Source organism: Hemicordylus capensis, chromosome 4 (assembly GCF_027244095.1).
Source record: "Hemicordylus capensis ecotype Gifberg chromosome 4, rHemCap1.1.pri, whole genome shotgun sequence".
In the NCBI taxonomy this organism is placed as follows: domain Eukaryota; kingdom Metazoa; phylum Chordata; class Lepidosauria; order Squamata; family Cordylidae; genus Hemicordylus; species Hemicordylus capensis.
Genome location: NC_069660.1, coordinates 148,457,463 through 148,477,586, shown reverse-complemented (window position 1 = coordinate 148,477,586; position 20,124 = coordinate 148,457,463). Strand labels below are relative to the sequence as shown.

Below are 20,124 nucleotides of genomic sequence, written 5' to 3'. Positions count from 1 at the left end.
TGGGTGTACCACTTCTTAGATCAGTGTCTGTTATTATTGTTTCTGTTATTACTGTCTTTCTGACTGTTGTGGTCTCTGCAGGTCTGTCATTTTTGTAATCACTTTCAGGGCAGGTCTCTGTTATGATTGTCTCTGTGACTGTGGTAGTCCCTTCTGGCCTGACACTTTTATCGTCACCAACAGGGCTAGGTGTGTCATTTGCTTGATCAGTCTCTGTTATGCTTCTCTCTGTGACTGTGGTAGTCCCTTCTGGCCTGTCACTTTTATCATCACCAACAGGGCTAGGTGTGCCATTTTCTGGATCAGTCTCTGTTATGATTGTCTCTGTGACTGTAGTAGTCCTTTCTGATTTGTCACTTTTATTACCACCATCAGGATTGGTTGTGTCACCTGGATCAGTCTGTGTTGTTTCTGTGACTCTAGTAGTCCCTTCTGGTTTGTCACTTTTGTTAGTGTCCTCAGGATTGGATGTGTCACCTAGATCAGTTGGTGTTGTCCCCATGACTATGGTACTGCTTTCTGGCTTTTGATTTTTATCAGCATCATCAGGAGTAAATGTGTCACTTGGGAGATCAGTCTGTATTTTTGTCTTTGCAACTATAGTAGGTCCTTCTGGCTTGTCACTTTTATCATCTCCATCAGTCTGTGTTGTTGTTGTCTCTGTGAGTACTGCTGTAGTGCTGCTTCCTGATTTTTTATTTTTATCATCACCATCAGGAGTAGGTATGTCACTTGAGAGATCAGTCTGTATTATTGTCTCTGCGATTGTAGTAGTTGCCTTTGGTATGTCATTTTTAACATCACTGTCAGGGCTTGATGTGCTACTTGTTGGATCTGACTGTGTTATACTCTGTGTATAGAAGTTGTCCCTTCTGGTGTGTTACTATCACTGCCAAGTCTGCGTGCATCATTTGTTGGATCAGTCTGTGTTACTGTTGTCTCTGTAACTGTTGTGCTACTTCCTGGCTTGTCATTTGTATAACTGCCATCAAGCCTGTCTGTGTTGCTTGTTGGCTCAGTCTGTGTCATTGTTGATGCTCTGACTGTAGTACTACTTTCTGGTTTGTAATTTTTATCATCACCATCAGGATTGGCTGTGTCTCTTGTTGGATCAGTCTCTATTATTGTCTCTGTCACTGTACTACTCTGTTCTGGTCTCACACTTCCAAAATCAACCTCAGGCAGAGGTGTACCTCTTAGCAGAACATCAGGAATGAGATCTGAATTATCTAGAGTTACAAGTTGCTCTGGCTTGTTCGTTGGTTCCTGACTTTGATCAATTTCTCTGATGGTCCGAGATGTAATTGCTGATTCTATTGTGTTTGTAGTATCTCTAGAATTTGGGCTTGATGGAGTCATAGTCTCTTTTTTTGAGCTATCGGCTATGGTTGGCAGCAATTCAGTTGGCATCCCCTCAGTAACAGCAGTTGCACTAGAATCTTTTTGATTTTCTGAAGTTTCCATTTCACCAACTGTCATTTTTTCTTTGATTCTGGTAACAGATCTCTCTTTAGAGTTTTCTGTCTCTTGATTATGCTCTGCGGTTGACTCTTTAATCTCTTTCTCAATACTTGTAGTTGTATCTGTGAGAGGTGTAGTTGCCTTTTCTCTATCAGCTGAAGTGATGACTGTGGCATCAACAGTACTACTGTCTTTTTTTATCATCCATACCTGGCTCCTGATTAATGGCTGTTGATTCTCTTCTTTCCACAGATGTTGTTTCCTTATCTGCAGTGGTTGCTTCTTTGGAATCTGCAGTTGCATCGGATTTATCAGTTATTAGAGTCCCTGTGGTTGTAATATCTGCTGTCTGTATTGGACTTGCAGTGCCTAAATTACTATTTGTGTCTTTAGTGTCTATTATTGTAGTCTCTTTATTTGCAGCTGTGATATCACTTTTATCAATTTCATTTGTTGCTTCACTTTTTTCCATTCTTGTTACAGCCTGGCTGTTTGCATTGGTTGTGTCTCTGTCGGCTGTTGAAGTTGCTTCCATAGCTACAGTAGTAGTGTCTCTTTTGGATATTGTTGTTGTCCCTTTAGCTGGAGTAGTTGTGGTTTTCATAGCAGCCGTACCTGTGACTTTAGCCACAGTAGAAGTCAGTATTTTACTAATACTTGAAGAAGTGTGAGGTGGCAAGCTAGTATTTGGCCTCAATGGTTTTGTGGTAGTAATGCTGAAGGATGTGGTTACTTTTTTGGATTGGGGAGAAGGGGTTTGGATAATATGGTCTTCAAAGAAGTTGATTCAATACTTTTATTTCCTTTGGTTGTACGCTCCGTGTCAGGTTGATTTGCAGTTGTAGAAGGCTCTCTTGTTGTGGTCATAGTTGAAGGCAGCCTTGTTGTAGTCATAGTAGAAGCTGACGTTGTAACAGCAGTAGAAGGCAGCTGCATTGCAGTCATACTAGGAGTTGCCACAGCTTTGGTTGTAGTAGGAGTTTGCTTTATGGTGGTCATAGTAGAAGACTGCCTTGTTGTGGTGGAAGGTTTCTTCACTGTGGTTGTAGTAGAAGGCTGTTTCCTTGTAACTGTAGTAGAAGCCTGCTTTGTCGTGGTTGTAGTAGAAGGCTGCCTTGTTGTACTAGAAGGTTGACTTGTAGTAGAAGTTGTGATAGTTGTGGTAGCTACTGTTGTCACTGCATTGTCTACCCCACTGCCATCCTCCTCCGAAATCACTCTTACAGCTTTGGATTTTACAGCTTTGGATGATGACTTTGATGATTTTCGAGCTGAGAGAGAGAGAGAGAGAGAGAGAGAGAGATCTGATTGTTGTGTGAATATAACCGGTAATGCATTTTTTCATCCTTTTGAGAGAGAAAATACAGCTTGGTGGCCTTGGCTTCTATGGTTCTTAAATAGTGGTAACAGAAATTAATATATATTTATATAAACACAGATATACTAATGCAGAACTGGACAAAATAATAGTAATAATAACCAACCAAATAATAGTAATAATAACCAACCTGCTGCTTCTGCTCTGCTACAAAGCTATCTCATTGTACTTCAGGGCAGGGGGTGGGAAATGAATGTAAACAAAATTTGCAGCAGTTACATCCGAATTTGGATGGGAGAGTAATGGTGGTGCGGCTACGTTACATGTGAATGATGCACAGTATGTTGGATGTGCACATGGAAGAACAAGGTTTGTTATGAATGATGACCCTCAACCTCACAGGGGCTATTTTGATGGTAACTGTGATGCAAAATTCTTTGTACGTTATGAGCATAACCCAGCCACAATTAAACATTTTCAAGTCCTATCAGTTTTAGCAAAGTGTGCCGTCGAGTCGGTGTCGACTCCTGGCAACCACAGAGCCAGGACCGGATTAACATAGTAGCAAATGTAGCATTTGCTACGGGCCCTGCGTTTTCTAGGGCCCCGCACGCCTGGCTTGAACGTCTGCCCCTTCTTTTGCTCTCTATTTGGTACTCTCTGCTGACTCTCCTCATTGCCTGCTGCTGCCCATTCTCTCGCCTCCCTCGAGAGCATTTAAGCAAGGTCTTCCTGGCACCATGGTATTGATTGGGTTATCTATTATGTTAAGCAGCACGGGAGGGAGTAGTAAGAACAACAATAGGAACAGATAGCTTGCAAAGGGGTCTCAAGGATAACTTAATCGCCAGGGAGTTGGTCCTTATTTGTTCAAACTGTAAAAGTTTTTAAAAACATACACAGAGAGAGTAAAAGAAATAAAAACAGTTTAGATTAAAAAACACCCAACTATTAATGCCGGGCGGAAGAAAGGAAGCTAAAGAAGATGCTAGTTGAATGTTGCCAGTGTTTTCCGACTGACTGGGAGAGGGTAAAAATAAACAATGAGAACGTGTACCTTTAAGAGGAAAAAGAAAGCCGGAAGTAACTCAGAAGAGTCTCAAAGTTTAGTGGATCAATTGAGGGGAGCTTGGAGGGAGATTATATTATGGTCTTGTTGGGTAAGGTCACTTATATCCTCCTTTAGTATCTAGTGCTTTTGGGAGGGAATTTGGAACTAAAATAACTACTGCTGCGTTGCCAACTTCATTAGCTTTACATTGGGATGCCCGTTGAAATTGTCCAAAGCTAAACGGAGGCTGCAAACCTAAACACACTTACTAGAGAGTAAGGCTCATTGAGGTCAGTGGGACTTACTTCTGAGTAAACATGCTTAGGGTTGCACTGAATGATTTGTGCATTTCCTCCTTTTAATATTAAGCATGTTAGTGTAATTTAGATTGAAAGAGGCTGTGCCTCCTGCCAAAAGATTGTCTTTTGGATACTTCTGTTTTCATGGAAGTTGCTAATGCACCTCATCATAATCACATTCATTTGCAATACATCAACTATTTTAAATATACATCTGCTTTCCTGTCAGGCTTGCACAAGAGGTTAAACATATATTCTTAATATTGTCAAATGGCCCTTTTAATGTGATGGCTGCTGGGATCCAATATGTTCTGCACACATTGGAATCAAACATCCACTGTTGTGTGCCAAAATTGCTAATAGGTTCAGATTTCTCAAAGTACAGAATTCCTGAGAACCTTTTAATTTAAACATTCAGAGTTTTGTTCCCCACCCCCTTTCTCTTTGTGAAAATAACTCCAAAGGAAAACCCATGGTCAGGAGTCACGAAAGTGTGTGTGTGTGTGTGTGTGTGTGTGTGTGTGTGTGTGTGTTTTGCAAAATTTGTTGACTGGCTGGCTCAGCTGAGTGGAGGCATGGGGTGGTTGGTGGGGGGGCACTAAGCAAATGAAAAAAATTGAATTACTTTACTATGCAAGTAAATAATTTATGTTTCAATATTTATGTGTATTTTTAAAATTTGGAGCCCCTTCATAACATATGCTACAGGCCCCACACTAGCTTAATCTGGCCCTGCCCTAAGGAACAGCCGGAGTCTGCCTTCTTTGATGACACCCAGCCCACTGGGGCTGAGACCCACGAGTCTAAGAGAAAGGGGGAAAGAGATGAAATGTACTTTGGCGTCTTCTTGGACCAGGATGCCATCATGCACTGGAAAATGAGACTCTGCAAGGATGGACTACCAGCCTTCCTAAAGCCAGGGAAGCCTCTCTCTGCAACCAGCTTCTGAGGGCTCCTTTGCTCTTACCTGCCCACAAGTTGGATTACATAGGAACATAGGAAGCTGCCATATACTGAGTCAGACCATTGGTCTATCTAGCTCAGTATTGCCTACACAGACTGGCAGTGGCTTCTCCAAGGTTGCAGGCAGGAATCTCTCTCAGCCCTATCTTGGAGAAGCCAGGGAGGGAACTTGCAGCCTTCTGCTCTTCCCAGAGCAGCTCCATCCCATGAGGGGAATAATATCTTACAATGCTCACACTTCTAGTCTCCCATTCATATGCAACCCTGATTAGTTAAGAGGACAAGTCATGCTTGCTACCACAAGACCAGCTCTCCTCTCCAACAGGGAAAGGGTTGGCCAAGGCCTTTTTCTGACTGAGGTGAACAATCCAGATTGCCCTCTTCCCATTAATTCACACGGGCCACAGGTCATTGGAAAGTTCCCCTCACAGGCCCCAGGGACAGTGGAGTTGTGCTACAATGGTGGTTCCTCACTCACCAGGCACTGAGTGTTTGAAGTCTTTGGGGCATCTTTCTTTTTTCACATGCCGGATAAACCTTTTCTTTAGTGTGTGGACTCTCCCTTTAGCATGGTTGTTAACGGCTTTTTGCATGACACAAATGGTGCTTTCTGCTGCACGCCGCACCTCTTCATCATTATGCTCGGCCATCCCTTCAAGCCCTGAGGGAGCAAGAGAGAATAGATCAGCTGGCCAAAGATGCACAGATGACTACCCTTCCACCCACCCCAACACCAGTGGGATGTATTTCTTTAGACTTCAAAGGGCAAAAAAACTGTGCCAAGACTTGGGCAACTTGATAGTAGGAGAGGGAATATGGGGGTGGGGGACAGCCACCAGGAACGCTTCTCTCTGCTCCCTTTGTGTCTGAACCTGACCGAGGCACAGAGGATACCAGTAGGGCAGCTGGGAGGAAGCTTTTTCTAGCAGATGTCACATGAAAGCCACTTACAAGTTACTGGTTCTTGGGTAACCTGGAACGGAATCTGTATTCCCATTGTTCTCAAAGAGTCACAGAACGACTCCAGGGATTAGGATGGGGAAGATAGCTTGGTGATCTATCGGCTGTAGCCAACATGTGGGCATCAGAGACATAGCACCAGTGGCTTCCAGGGCCATTTCAGAGGCATGTTTTCTCTGAGAAAACAAAAGCTTGTCTGCCCTTCTCATTTTTCCAAGCCAGAACTTGCTCCAAACAGAAAGAGAAATGTACATGTGTTTTGGGGGCAGTGGAGTTGCCATCAACATCCATCCATCCACCCGTCCATCCATCCATCCATCCATCCCTCTTCTCAGTGTTGCATCTGTCTTCAGGCACACTTGCTAGCAGAAGCCACTTGCTTCCCTCTCTTCCAAAGACAAATCTCCCACTTACATGTACAGTAAGAGCCCATATCCTCCAACGTGATGAAGGTTGCATCCTTGTGAGCAAGGTGTCCTATAGAGACAACGGAGCAAACAGAAGTCACCACCGGGGAATCCAGTCTATCAGATTAGACTATCTATCTACCTAACTAGTGCAGGAGGGGGGCGGAGCAGGATGGAGTGGCTGGGGTATGCCATGGCATCTCTAGAGACCTGAGCAGAAGGAACTCCTCCAAGACTGAATGAAGGCCTTATGGGCATTATGTTGCCCACCTTCATGGCCTGGCTACCGATAATTAACTGAACAATGCTTACTGGGCAATCCAGGTCAACCAGGAATGGAGGTGGTCAATACTCCATATGAGATTACAGGCCAGTGTTCTGCTTGTGAAGTATGTACCAAGAAGTGGGGAAAGCGGAGGCGGTTTCAAATTTTGCCCAGAGAAAGAATTGTGACTATTTGCAGTGGGCAGGTGAAAGACTTGGGAGTGGCTCTTACCTCTGGAGAATTCAGCTGGTGCTGTGTTTAAGAGCAGTTTTGCCTATCAAGGTTTGCCTTGCTTCCCCACTGCTTAGGGTCCAAATGTATTACTTGAAACACATAGTTTGGCCTTTGAGTACTTGCATTTAAGGAGTGGGGCTGATCTGGATTGGGCCCTCACTGGGAGCCAAGCAAGGATTAAGCCTTCCCTCCCTCTGTGTCATGGTACTGATCTGGATGCGTGCAAGGGCCTAATGACATATTTAAAGTAACATGCAGTTAAATTGATATGATACACATACTCCAAATCTCCTGTACTTGCTTTCCTTTGTGCCTGTTTAGAGACATCCTACCGTTGAGGAGAGTACAGAACAGAACAACAAAGCATTGTTTCTACAGAGCCCAGTGACCCCTCCTTCCTGGCTCTGAGTTGTAGCATCTTCGGCAAGGGTGACTTCCATTCAAATCCTGAACTGCCTCACTTCTGGATCATGCTAGACCACAGATAGGGGTTGGCAGGGCAGGCTGAGGTCCATCACTAAAGAGGAAGGATACTGCCTCACTTACCGACAAAGAGTGCTGCCACCCTTGAGACTGCTGGCAGATTGTTGGAGGAAGGAAGCATGCAGCTGAAGGCAGCACCACGCACCAGATCCTTCTTGTACTTTTTGGTCTAACAGAAACAAAAAAAGAGAGGCAGTTCTGTGCATGCAAGACAACACTCTGTTGGAGATAAGAGTTCCAGTGCATCGACCTTTTGCACAGACTATCCCGATGACCACTAGGGGCATTGGGAGTAGAAATAGTGAGTAAGGGTCTCCCTAGCTGTTCCTATCTGTCTCTACTCTATGATTGCTGATATGACTCCTCAAGCATTTCCTGTAGTGAGTCTCAGAATCCCTTCCTCTTGGAGAGCAGATGGAAACATCTCTCTCTCTGTCTCTCCCTAACTATTCATTATGTAGTCTATAGATAGGATTAGGTTTTTCCTATCCAAAGTGTACTTCACCAATAATGAAATCTACTTAATATCTAGATTCTGCAAGAATCTCCATGTTTATCCAGTTTCAGCTTCTATAAATAGCTGCAACAACTAAACTCTGTGTTCTGCTCTGTAACTGGAGTGGGTAGCTTCTTTAGTGCTCTGCTAATTAATCACAAAACCCATCATGGGTAAATTCACCCTCCAACAAGGTTATGGGCCCAGCAGCCTAAAACATCTACAGCAGAGTTTATTCCCCCCCCCCCTTTTGGAAGTGCAACTGATTTAGTCAGAAAGAAAGCATGGATCCAGGAACAGCTCTCCCCAAGCTGGATGAAAGCAATTACGAAACTTGACGATTTCTCAGCTCACATGGCCAACCTTTTAGAGATGAACAGATTTCTAAAACAATGTGGATCTGAATTAAATGATCAAATGTTTATCGGACTGATTTTACAATCTTTGCCTCAAAGTTTTGAGCCTGTGACCATGGCTCTGGAAGCATCAGGCACTAAGCTTAAATTGCAAAGCGTTATAGCAAGTCTGGGGAATTTTAGCTTTAAAAGGGAACAAGAAAGTTCTAAAAGAGAGGGGAGAAATAAATAAATTCTGCTGTAGATGTTTTAGGCTGCTGGGCCCATAACCCTGTTGGAGGGCGAATTTACCAGTGATGTTAATTAGCAGAGCACTAAAGAAGCTACCCCCACTCTGTAACTGGAATGCAGAGTTTAGTTGTTGCAGCTATTTATAGAAGACATATGGAGATTCTTGTAGAATCTAGATACAAAGTAGATTTATTGGTGAAGTACACTTTGGATAGGAAAGACCTAATTCTATATATAGGCTCTACAAGGTCTAACAGAAACAAAACAAAACAAAAAAGCAGTTCTGTGCAGGCAAGACAACACTCTTGAACCAGCCTTGTGCCACTGAGAGCCAGTCACTGTGGTGAGATGTCTCTGGCTGGAAAGACCAGACTTCAAACTACTGCATGAAGCTTGGTGGTGAGGTTGTGACCACTCTCCTTCCGCCCTTCCTCAGGGGTTGTTCTGGGGAGAACCCAGTGTAAGCTGCCCTGATTTCCAGCGAGGACAGGTAGAATTAACAACGATCAAGTCATGAGAAAGAATCAGCAAGTGGTATTTCAGGATCGCCACAAAGGCAACTCAACTCACCACATATTTGGCCGCCTGATGGAGCACACGATGGAGGCTATAGGTTTTGGGGTCTACCCGCCACCTCACCTCTGGGACCAGCTGTTTCAGAGTGGCCTTTGTTGCCTGCAATACAAGCAGAGTTGAACTTCAAGACCTAAAGACAGACAGCACTGATAGCTTTTCATCAGATGCTCCCTCCAGTGGCAGCTTCTCCAGGATGAAGCTGACCTTGACCAGCCCTTCCTATTGATTTATCCTTCTCCTGCCTATGTTTACTTGGGAGTAAGTGCCACTAAGAACAGGAACTTTCCCAGATGGCCAGTTTTACTGCAGCAGGAAGTGACTGAAATTAAGCCATTTTGAGCAATGCACCAAAGTACTACTTTTTGTAGGACACATATAATGTGTCATAACTGCAAATCAGGAGGAAAGCTGAATAAGGCTTAACAACAAGGGACTGCTGTAAATGGATCCTTCGTATGAACTCTTCCCTGACCCCGCCTAAATGTTGCAAAGCTGCATTAAATCGCCATTTGGAAAAGCTCCAGGAGTTATTCCCAGTTTGCAACTTGGCCATCAGTGGTGGTTTTCCAATCTAAATAGTGCTCCCAGAATGCAGGTCTGGGAGGTTTTCCAATCTAAATGCAGTGGTGGTTTTCCAATCTAAATAATGGTCCTTAAATGCAATGGTGGTTTTCCAATCTAAATAGTGGTCCTTAAATGCAGTGGTAGTTTTCCAATCTAAATAGTGGTCCTTAAATGCAGTCGTGGTTTTCCAATCTAAATAGTGCTCCCAGAATGCAGGTGTGCTGTTTAAAGTATTTGTACACTTGCGCCAAAGTGCAAGAATGCCAGTGCTTCACTGTGAGCATGTGCAAGTGGATCAGCACCACTGACATTAGACTGCATTGGATGTTGGCCAGTATGCAAAAGATGACTTGCAACTCTAACCTTTCTCTTCTGGAATGTTTTTGAAGGGAACAACCTTTGGTCTATTATTCAGACTGCTGGCAACTTGAAGAGCCAGAGAAGGAACAGCCCACGGGTGGTTCAGGCTTTCCATCTGCCCTCAGTTTAGCTCTTTACCCCAGGAGGACCATGGCCCCCCTTCTAGCCTCAACACCACTGTTCAGTCCAGTGTGGAAGCCAAGTCAAAAGCAAATGGCAATGAGCAGCTGAGGGGCACACAAGGCGGCCTGGGAACTCTGATCACACTGAGGTAAAAAGTCAAGGCAATTTTGACACCAGGGTGCTTTCCAGACTAGACCCTACAACGGGGTCAGGACATATCTCGGAAGTGTGCTTCCACATTTCCTGCGTTGTGACACTGCAGTCCCTATGCAGACAGCAGGGTGCTGTTCACATGTCCCATGCCTTGTTGTGAATTTAATCGCTGTCATATAGAGCAAGGACGACGTACATCCGTCATGAAAAAGTCGCTGGTTTGGGAGGGTTTATTAGTTGCTGCGAGACTGCTCCCCCTGCTGTTTATGTCCTGAATGCGACTTGCCCAAACAGAGGCATTGTGCTGCTGTTCCAGCAGCTAGTCTGGAAAGCACCCTGGTGCCCACAGAGCCCTGTGGTTTTCTTTTGGTAGAATACAGGAGGGGTTGACCATTGCCTCCTTTTGCACAGTCTGAGATGATCCTTTCAGTATCTTCCTATATCACTGCTCCCCGATATAGTACCAGTGGGGATTCAAACCTGCAGCCTTCTGCTTGTTAGTCAAGCATTTTCCCGCTGCGCTACTTAAGGTGGTTTCACACTGAGGAGTCTCCCCCTTTGAAAAAGACCTTTGCCTATCTCTCAGTTGACCAATTTGCCTCTCTCTCAGGGGGGGTGCACAGAGCAATATCGCTTGGCTTCCAGCCCTTGCTCAGCCCTCTTAGTGACAGAAGAGAAGGGGAAGGATGCAGCAAACAGCAGAAGAGCTCAGGCAGAGAAGTGGCCTCTCCCATTGGACAGCCACGTAAGAACTCTAAGAGGCGGGTCTCACGATCCGTACCACCCGCTTTGGCCATACAGCGCGCAGGGCATACAGGAGAGAACCCTGGAGCCGGGAGGTGGCTTTTCGCCTCCCCTCTGGGGATCTACTCATGAATAGCTTCACCACGGAGCCATGCCACGGCTACTCACGATTTTGAAAACACGGGTTTGTGGAGCGCTCGCTCCGCAAACCTGGTTTAAGGGGAGGAGAACTTAGGCGGGTTAACCCCTAGTTCCCCTAGATCGATTTCGGCTGATCGCCAGAATAGCCTCTAATTGTTCCTATTTGCCAGTGACCGCCCATGTTTTCTGAGTTATGTTCCTTGTAAATCACTGCTCCTGCTCTTGTCCCCTTTTTTGCCTCTGGGATGCCTTATTTGTTATTTCTCATGTGTATTGCCAGTTCTGTTGTTCTTCAGGATTTCGTTCCCTCCATAGGAACTTAGGAAGCTGCCATATATTGAGCCAGATCATTGGTTCATCTAGCTCAGTCTTGTCTACACAGACTGGCAGCAGCTTCTCCAAGGTTGCAGGCAAGAATCTCTCTCAGCCCTATCTTGGAGATGCCAGGGAGGGAACTTGGAACCTTCTGCATGTAAGCATGCAGATACTCTTCGCAGAGCGGCCCCATCCATGAAGAGGAATATTTTACAGTACTCACATGTAGTCTCCCATTCATACGCAACCAGGGCAAATGCTGCTTAGCAAAGGGCACTCTGTGGTGCACAGCATCTAGCAGGTGGAATATGCTCTTCAGGGCTTAGGCAGTAATCCTTGTGATGAGAACTGGGTGTTGCCAATGGACCCCTATTTTCATTTGCAAAATGGTGGAAGGTATGTGCATTCAGTAGTGGCAGGTCCCAAGTAAGATTAGAAGGACAGCTAAGTATGAGGAAGAAAACCACACTGAATTCCCTGGCTGTAAGCTGAGGAGTTCCTCATATAAGGGCAAATTGTGGCCCAGTAAGCATATGGTTTACATTCCTTAACCGGGCTGCACGTGTCTCTCAACTTCAGAGCTTCTCTCCTTGGTTTTTAATTTGTTTTTAACCATTTTTATCGGCTGGCATGCTTTTTTATTATGTGTTTATGTTTGCTAGCAACTGCATTTAAAGATACCGTGGCCTTGGGTTTACTGAACTGCCTAGGAAGATAAGACGCTGAAGGCTGACGCTGAAGGTTGAAAGCTGCACGCGATGGGAGCAAAGCACAGAAAGAAATTATCCAAAGATTAAAAAAAGGTGGGAAAATGCCCCGTCCCACATTAAACAACTTCTTGACTAAAAGGGAAGAACACCCCCACAGAAAGGAATGAACCACTTTTCACTCAGCTTCCTCAATCCGTTCCACTAAATGATAATCAGAAGGGAAACGTGGAGGATGCTTTCGTGCTGCTGAATTCCTCAGTGAACCCAGAAGTAAGCACTTGTAATAATCCTATGGAATGCTCTTTTGATTGTAACTCTCCCTTGACTTTTTGCAGCAGCAGTGAGGAGAGTGCAGTGAGTGAACCTTCCCTTATTCTTTTGGATAATTCTATCATGCAAAGGCAAGCCCCTTGTCAGAGACCTTCATTGGATTCTGTTGAGGGAGTCTCTTCTAGCATGGCTTTCTTGGTGCAAGAGTCTTTAAAGCTCCTATTCCACCGCTTATCGTTAATAACTGAACAGCTAGATACGTTGATTATTGAGCTGAGGAGGGACTCTAAGCCCTCCTCAATGGCTGATACTGCAATATTTAAGGAAGCCCCTGTCATCGTCGATGTCAGTGTGCAGACTGATACTTATTTTAATATTTTACCAGCCTCAAGGAACTTGAGAGCTCATTATAATCCTAGTGGGTCAGCTTCACAGTCAATTCCGGCTGACGCTGCATTCAGCCAGGAAAAGTTCTGTTTTCAATTAGTCTACCAACCTTAGCAGAATTCTAAAGCACAAATTGTTAGTTCTCTTGCATCTTTGTTAGCCTTTCCTCACAATGCCATTTACCTCAATTCCTTTTTTATTTCACAGTCCTTACTACGTATGAAGAACCATCTGGCTAAATGGGATATTTATCCCAGATGAGTTTTCATGGAGCTTAGGAAGCTAAATGTAAGTCACACAGGGTCCTCCCTGAAGAACTCAAGGGAGTCTAGGGTGAACATATAGAAGCCTTCCACGAGCTATCTATCTAGAAGGCATTCCACTAGGGGGCATCAGGTCATATATAAAACAGATCAGGTGAGCTATCTATCTTCTGCTCCCTCGGTCTGCACTCCAAGTTCTGGCCTCGCGGCCTTTTCTGCAAGGGTTTGTTCCCCTCCCCACCTAAGTTAGCTTTGATCCCCCTGGGAGAATTTAAGGATTTCTTTCCCTTGATTTTGTCGGAAGTTGGAGCGCCCTTGGAGTCACCCGTACCCGACCACCACTATGGTCAGTTAATCCCCCCTGAGAAGTTTCTTGATGTCCCCTTAGTTATGGTAATGGATGAGCTGTCTAAAATGAAGGAAGTACAAAATCCTCCCATTTACACCCATTCCTTGGAATCATCTGATGAGGAGAGGGATTTACTCCGGGAACCTGGATCCCTCCTTAAGGATGGACTGTGGTCTAATATTTCCAAATTGTCCCATCTTGAAACCATTCTGACAGAAAACCGCAAACATCTGAAGAGTGTTTTGCAGGCGAATCCTGGGAGATCGGTTAATACTCCCAACCCCTCTTGCGAGGGGCTCCCTCCCGATCTAGCTCTTAGAGAAGGGCCCTTGCGCTCTGAGCCTTTTGGACTTGTACCACACTGGACACAAACTAAAATCACCAACTTTTTTCCTCCTGCAGATAGACAGTATTGCCTGTCGATCTAGACATCGGCCTATGCTCAGATATGACTGTTTGGGCTGCAGCCATCTTGGAGTGGATTGCCAAATGCGTCTTATAACTCAGCTTATTCCTCTGATGCCATGTCCAGAGTCTTCCCACCGGGATATGCTTCTGTGCAATATGTTCCGCCATCCTGGTGATTTAGTCACACATGAGCCTTCTCTTCCTACAGGCTCGAAACATAGTGTTTCTGGTTGTAATTGTGTAAATTGGAGTTTTATTAGTTGGATTATAGCGGAGTGGGCTGGGAAAAGATGTAACCTAGCATTTTTATCTTTTTTACAAAAGTAGGATGTGTTAATGCTGCAGGAAACATGGTCTAAGGAAGATTTAAATATCAACGGCTATGTGATTTATAAATTGTTGCCCACTCTGACTCCAATAGGGGAAGACTCAAAGGGGGCTTGACTTGCTGTGTTTTGCTTTCCTTAGAAGAGGACTCTCTATGGTTGCTTGACTTTTTTCCTTTTGCAATGGCTGTTCTCATTAAAACCCCATGTGAGGACATATTGTTAATTAATGTTTGCATCCCTCCCCCCCCCCCCCAGTTCCTCTTATGGCCCTATGGCTGCCATTTATCAACTGGACTCTTATATCCTGGAAACTAGTTTGAAGATCCCGTGCACTGAGATTCTGCTCTCGGGTGATTTCAATGCAAGATGTGGCCCGGATAATAATGCAGTAATCGCCTCCCATTTGTGGAGTGGGGGTGATAACTCAGATGGTTCCTTTACTCATATTTGCTTATCTAAAGATAGCGTCCTTAATAAGGCAGGGGCTAAATTGTTACATCTTGCTAGATCTTTTGATCTGATTCCTTTAAATGGTACTGTCCCCCCTGTCATCCCAGGTGAATTTACATATTTATCCTCTTGTGGCAGCAGTGTGGTGGACTATATTTTGGTTTCTCCCTGCTGTTTAATTGGGTCGTACTGTTTGAAGTGGGCGATCAAGCTTTTAGAGATCACCTGCCCCTTCTTTTTTGCCTTGATATACCACAAGCTAGAAAAGATTGTTTTATTTCTAGCTCAGTTGAATCCTTCCCTACTAAAATGGGATGGAAGGTAAAATGGTCACCTGATGTGGAAAGGGCATTGAATACCCTGTATTCTTCTGCAGTTGGCATTGAGTTATATAACTGTGTTGTGCAGGCCCCGTCGGGAGCGCTAGCAATCTCCTGTTATGAGAAGCTTGAGGCTGAGGTTTCGCAAAAGATCCTGACTACAGGTCAACTGCACTCTTTTAAGAGAGGTAGGATGAATGACTCTAATGAGTGGTTTGACTCCCAGTGCAGGGATCTGTTTCCCAGGCTGAGGGGCATATATAGGGAATACAGAGCTGGTTCCAACCAAGTGCTCCCTCCAGAATATTTCACAGCTAAGAAAGCTTATAAAATATGTGTGAGGTCTGCCAAGTCCCAGGCACAGAAAAACATCTGGAGGAGATTAATTTTGGCCACTCATAATAAGGATAGTGGTGCCTTCTGGCACATTATTTCAGGTTCTACATATCCTAGAGTGCTTTCTATGGTTCCCGCACCCGCTTGGGTAGCCCACTTTCATGCTCCCTTTAATGGAGCTTTGGCCTCTTTGGGTAATGATCCCTCCACCCCTGAGAAGTTGCCCTTGTGGCCACCTCTTACACCAGATGATATAGTTAATCTAGTTAAAGGTTTAAAGAAAAAGAAAATGTCTGGTTCTGATCTCATTTCCCCCGGAGACAGTATTAGGTAACCTTGATTGGTGGGCTCATGTCCTAGCCAGTTTGTTTACCTCGATTAATAACACAGGTGTTATTCCCTCTTCCTGGAGTGAGGCCATTGTGGTCCCTATTTATAAACATGGCTCCCCCTCCATCCCTTCCAACTATAGACCCATTAGCTTGTTATCGGTGATAGGCAAACTTTACGCCCGTTATCTTTTGGATAAGTTGGAGGGCTGGACGCTGGAGTACCATATTCTAGGCCCCGAGCAGGCGGGATTCAGGGCTGGCCACTCGACGCTAGATCACAGTATGGTATTATACCATCTGGCATGCAAGTATACAGGGTAAACTCTTTGTCACATTCATGGATTTGTGAGCTGCTTTTGATTCCATACCAAGAGAGGTACTATGGGATAAACTTCTTTTGTTGTTTGTAGTGAAATATCTATTGATAAAAGGCTCTTATTCCTAATCAGACGACTTTATGCCAATTCCACAATCAAAGTTAGATATGATCCTTCAGGGGCCCTAACTGAGCATATTCCTACCACCCGAGGAGTCAGGCAAGCTTGTCTGCTGGCACCTGCATTGTTTAATTTATTTATTAATGACCTGGTCCAGGTTTTGGGAAGGGCAGATGCCCATTCTCCTAAACTGGCAGATGTAAGAGCACTGGCATTGTTATATGCTGATGACATGGCGTTTTTATCTCAGTCTCGGCTTGGCTTAATGAGACTCTTGGAGGCATTTGCCAAGTATTGTAATATAAACAAACTTTCCATTAACTTTGATAAATCAAAGGTTTTGGTATCTCGAATTCTAGGAAAGTTTATAAATGGAGGATCAACCAGACCAGTATAGAACAAGTCACCAAGTTCAAATACCTTCGGATCTATTTCCAATCCAACTTGAACTGGAAATTGCAGCAGTTACACTTTCTCTCCCTGGCACGTAACACACTATATGCCTTTTTGCGCTTTTTTAATGGAAAAGGCGGCCAATTTATACCTATGGCTTTGCGAGTGTTTCGAGCCAAGATTGTGGCTCAAATGCTCTTCAGAGTCGCTATCTGGATCCAAGGGGTACATCCAGATATCGAATTGATCCAGTCTAGATTCCTTAGAGCCATTTTCAGAGTTCCCAAATGTGTATCTTCCGCTGCTTTATGTTTGGAGACCGGCTCTTATCCGATCTCCTGTTTAGCTTGGGAGGCCTCATTCACACGCTGGCTCAAACTCTGTTTGGGACCCTGAGGGACCTTCATATGTTCAACATATGTGGACAGACACCTTCCCTAATCCATGGTTGTCTGTTGTCACCAACAAATTGTTGGGCATGGGGCTTTCCCCCTCTCACATTTTCTCCTTGGGTTTTGTAAAGGCGAAGGCTATTGCCATTCAGCACCTAAAGGATATTGAGTACCAACACCTACTTGACCTTGGAAACAAATATGGTTCCCCTTTGTACCTTGGCATTTCCCCTCCAGCTGGAAAACAGGCTGCAAGTTATCTAACCATTCTTCATTTTGTTAAATTTAGGCCAGCCTTTGCTAGGGCTAGGCTGAATGTATTACCTTCAGCCTTGCTTCAAAAGAGGTTCTCTAAAGAACCCCGTTTCCGGGTTGTGTCTATGTGGGGAGGGTAGTTTGGAAACAGTCACTCATATTCCTTTATACTGTTCCCTTTATCGTGATTCTAGGAATGAATTACTGCATCTATGACTAGAGCAATTCCTTGGTAGGTCTGATCCTTTTTATCTTAATTGTTGTTTAGCTGATACCAATGATGAAGTCACCAAAGTGTTAGCCAAATTTATTTATGGGGCGATGAGACAGACATCCCGCCACAGACTTTTATAAGTTTGATCTTATGGTAGTTTTAGTCTTACCTGTATGTATTGTTATATTTATTCTGCTTATTGTAATTCTGAATGGCTGTGTTATTGTCACTTTTGTTTTTGTTTGGCCTATGGCTGCAATAAAAGAACTACTACTACTACTACATTCCTTAATCATAGCCTGTCTTGGTAGGTACAGAACAAAAGGTATGTATTGTAAAGAGCAATTGACTGCTGGAGTGGGCTGCTTTGAGAGGGCACCCAGCACCACTAAACAAACCTGGAAGTGGTGGTGGGGAGGTGTCCATAACACCTTGTCCAAAAACCACCTTTGCCTGTGGAAAGAAACAAGCATGACACTGGAGGGTAGTGTGCTCCTAGTTACTTCTATGTATTCTTACAGCTCAATCCCATGAAGAATTCAGCACACCAACGCTGACCAGTCCCAATGGACTTAGGGGGCCTAATATTTATATAATATTTCTGAATGTTGTTCTTGGCAAGGCCATAAATAAGTGGTGGAGGTGAAGAAGTTAGTCAAGAAAGGGCATGTAGGACAATGAACCCATGGAGGTTCATCAGCCTTGGGAGGAGAAACTGCACATGAGGATCCTGAGGATAATTCCTGCCTCCCCCTACAGAAGCTGTGCTGGTGGGAACTGACCTCAGACACCTGATCCTCATCCTCCAGGTGAATCAAAACATTCACAAGCTCATCCAGGCCTTCCTCAGGTGTACATGGAGGCCATTGCTCCCCAAACCTGGTCCGAAGCATCCCAAGATGTTGGATGGCTGCTGCTCGGACCGCGGCTTTCTCCTACGGATGGGAAACGCAAGGGAATTATCATCAGCAGTTGCCTCTTTTCAATTTTCCTAGAGCTATGTCAAAATTCACCCATTTCAATGCTCTCACTTCATTGTATTTCTTGAGCCAACTTTCAGGGACAACATGAATGGGATTTGGGAGTTGCATTTGTAAATAAAGCAGAAACCAATATTGAAAAGTGATTCAACTATAAATCTCTGCTTGCTGTGATCCTCTGGAGAGGCCCATCTTGGCTTTCATTTCCCACCAGACGTTAACTTGGCTTCTTTGGGAAGCAGGGCCTTCTCTTTGGTGGATCCTTCCTTGTAGAACCTCTTCCCAACAGAGGCCTACTTTTCAGAAAGCTGACCAATGCCTTTTCATTTTCTACCAAGCGTTTGGGGCCTGCTGGTTTGGTTGGTTATGCATTGGCTTAACTAATGCCCTGATTTTCATTCAAGCAACTGAGAGCAGCTAACATGTGGGTCCCCCAACACTCTGCCATCCAGACAGCTTAGAAGACTAGACCTGATGGAGTAGAATTGCATCAGGATTGCTCAGGCCACTCGCTACTTTTCCCCAGGACTTCTGAGCTGGATTTTGTTTTATAATTTCTTTCATTTTCTCATTGGTAAGTGTTGGTCAATGTTATGGAATGGATTTTAGCAGTAATTCTGGAAACCTGTTTAAATGGTTCCATGACTGAATGTTCTTCTTCTTAGCTACAGGTGAAACTCGGAAAATTAGAATATCGTGCAAAAGTCCATTAATTTCAGTAATGCAAATTAAAAGGTGAAACTGATATATGAGACAGACGCATTACATGAAAAGCGAGATAAGTCAAGCCTTAATTTGTTATAATTGTGATGATCATGGCGTACAGCTCATGAAAACCCCAAATCCACAATCCCAGAAAATTAGAATATTACATGGAACCAAGAAGACAAGGATTGAAGAAAAGAACAATATCGGACCTCTGAAAAGTATACAGTATACTGTGCTTGATTGGCCAGCAAACTCGCCTGACCTGACCCCATAGAGAATCTATGGGGCATTGCCAAGAGAAGGATGAGAGACATGAGACCAAACAATGCAGAATTGCTGAAGGCCGCTAATGAAGCATCCTGGTCTTCCATAATACCTCATCAGTGCCACAGGCTGATAGCATCCATGCCACGCCGCATTGAGGCAGTAATTGCTGCAAAAGGGGCCCAAACCAAGTACTGAATACATATGCATGCTTATACTTTTCAGAGGTCCGATATTGTTCTATTCTTCAATCCTTGTCTTCTTGGTTCCATGTAATATTCTAATTTTCTGGGATTGTGGATTTGGGGTTCTCATGAGCTGTACGCCATGATCATCACAATTATAACAAATTAAGGCTTGACTTATCTCGCTTTGCATGTAATGTGTCTGTCTCATATATCAGTTTCACCTTTTAATTTGCATTACTGAAATTAATGGACTTTTGCACGATATTCTAATTTTCCGAGGTTCACCTGTAGTTGCCTTGAGGGCCTATGGTGAGACAAATGGGACAGGGATTTAAATCAGTAGTCTGAAGAAAGACCACACACACACCTGCCAGGAACCAGGGAAGAGGGGCTTGCACACATTCAGCTGCCTTGCAAACGCAAAATACTCACGTGGGCAATGTAGCCACAGTAGATGGATGCCAGCTTCCTCATATAGGCCTCTCCTCTCTCTCCACTGACACTGTGGAGGGCAATTTCCACCAGCATCATTAGCTCGGGAATGACATCTGGCTTGCATGCCATTCCCAGTGAGCTTAAGAGAGCCACCGATATAGTCCAAGGGTCCTAGTCAAAAGAGATGGCTCCGTTAAGAACTCT

At 44.4% G+C, this 20,124-nt stretch overlaps 2 protein-coding genes and 1 long non-coding RNA gene across 4 annotated transcripts in view; 1 reads left to right on the top strand and 2 right to left on the bottom strand.

Annotated features, from left to right (window-relative positions):
• Positions 1–843: 843 nt before the first annotated feature.
• Positions 844–7,593, bottom strand: LOC128323788 (adipocyte plasma membrane-associated protein Hemomucin-like). 2 transcript variants are annotated; one of them, XM_053247550.1, is made up of 4 exons: positions 7,505–7,593; positions 6,467–6,529; positions 5,571–5,753; positions 844–2,732 (listed from the first exon to the last, which is right to left on the bottom strand). In XM_053247550.1, exon 4 carries the CDS (start codon positions 1,762–1,764, stop codon positions 844–846), a length of 921 nt encoding a protein of 306 aa, XP_053103525.1. In that variant the 5' UTR covers positions 1,765–2,732; positions 5,571–5,753; positions 6,467–6,529; positions 7,505–7,593. The 2 variants fall into 2 exon arrangements, with proteins under 2 accessions (XP_053103525.1, XP_053103526.1); XM_053247551.1 differs by having other exon boundaries at positions 878–2,732; positions 7,505–7,587.
• A 793-nt stretch (positions 7,594–8,386) lies between these two features.
• The window catches only part of LOC128323166 (uncharacterized), a 35,313-nt gene continuing 23,575 nt past the window's right edge, over positions 8,387–20,124 (bottom strand). The window contains exons 13-16 of the mRNA XM_053245887.1: positions 19,918–20,091; positions 18,128–18,280; positions 9,095–9,199; positions 8,387–8,476 (exon numbers count right to left, since the gene is read on the bottom strand). Of these exons, the coding sequence (XP_053101862.1) occupies positions 8,387–8,476; positions 9,095–9,199; positions 18,128–18,280; positions 19,918–20,091 (522 nt within the window). The remainder of the gene's footprint in view (positions 8,477–9,094; positions 9,200–18,127; positions 18,281–19,917; positions 20,092–20,124) is intronic.
• LOC128323790 (uncharacterized) lies at positions 10,351–17,627 on the top strand. Its single transcript, XR_008306464.1, has 3 exons — positions 10,351–12,480; positions 13,075–13,155; positions 13,882–17,627. It is a non-coding gene; the product is annotated as an uncharacterized LOC128323790 (long non-coding RNA).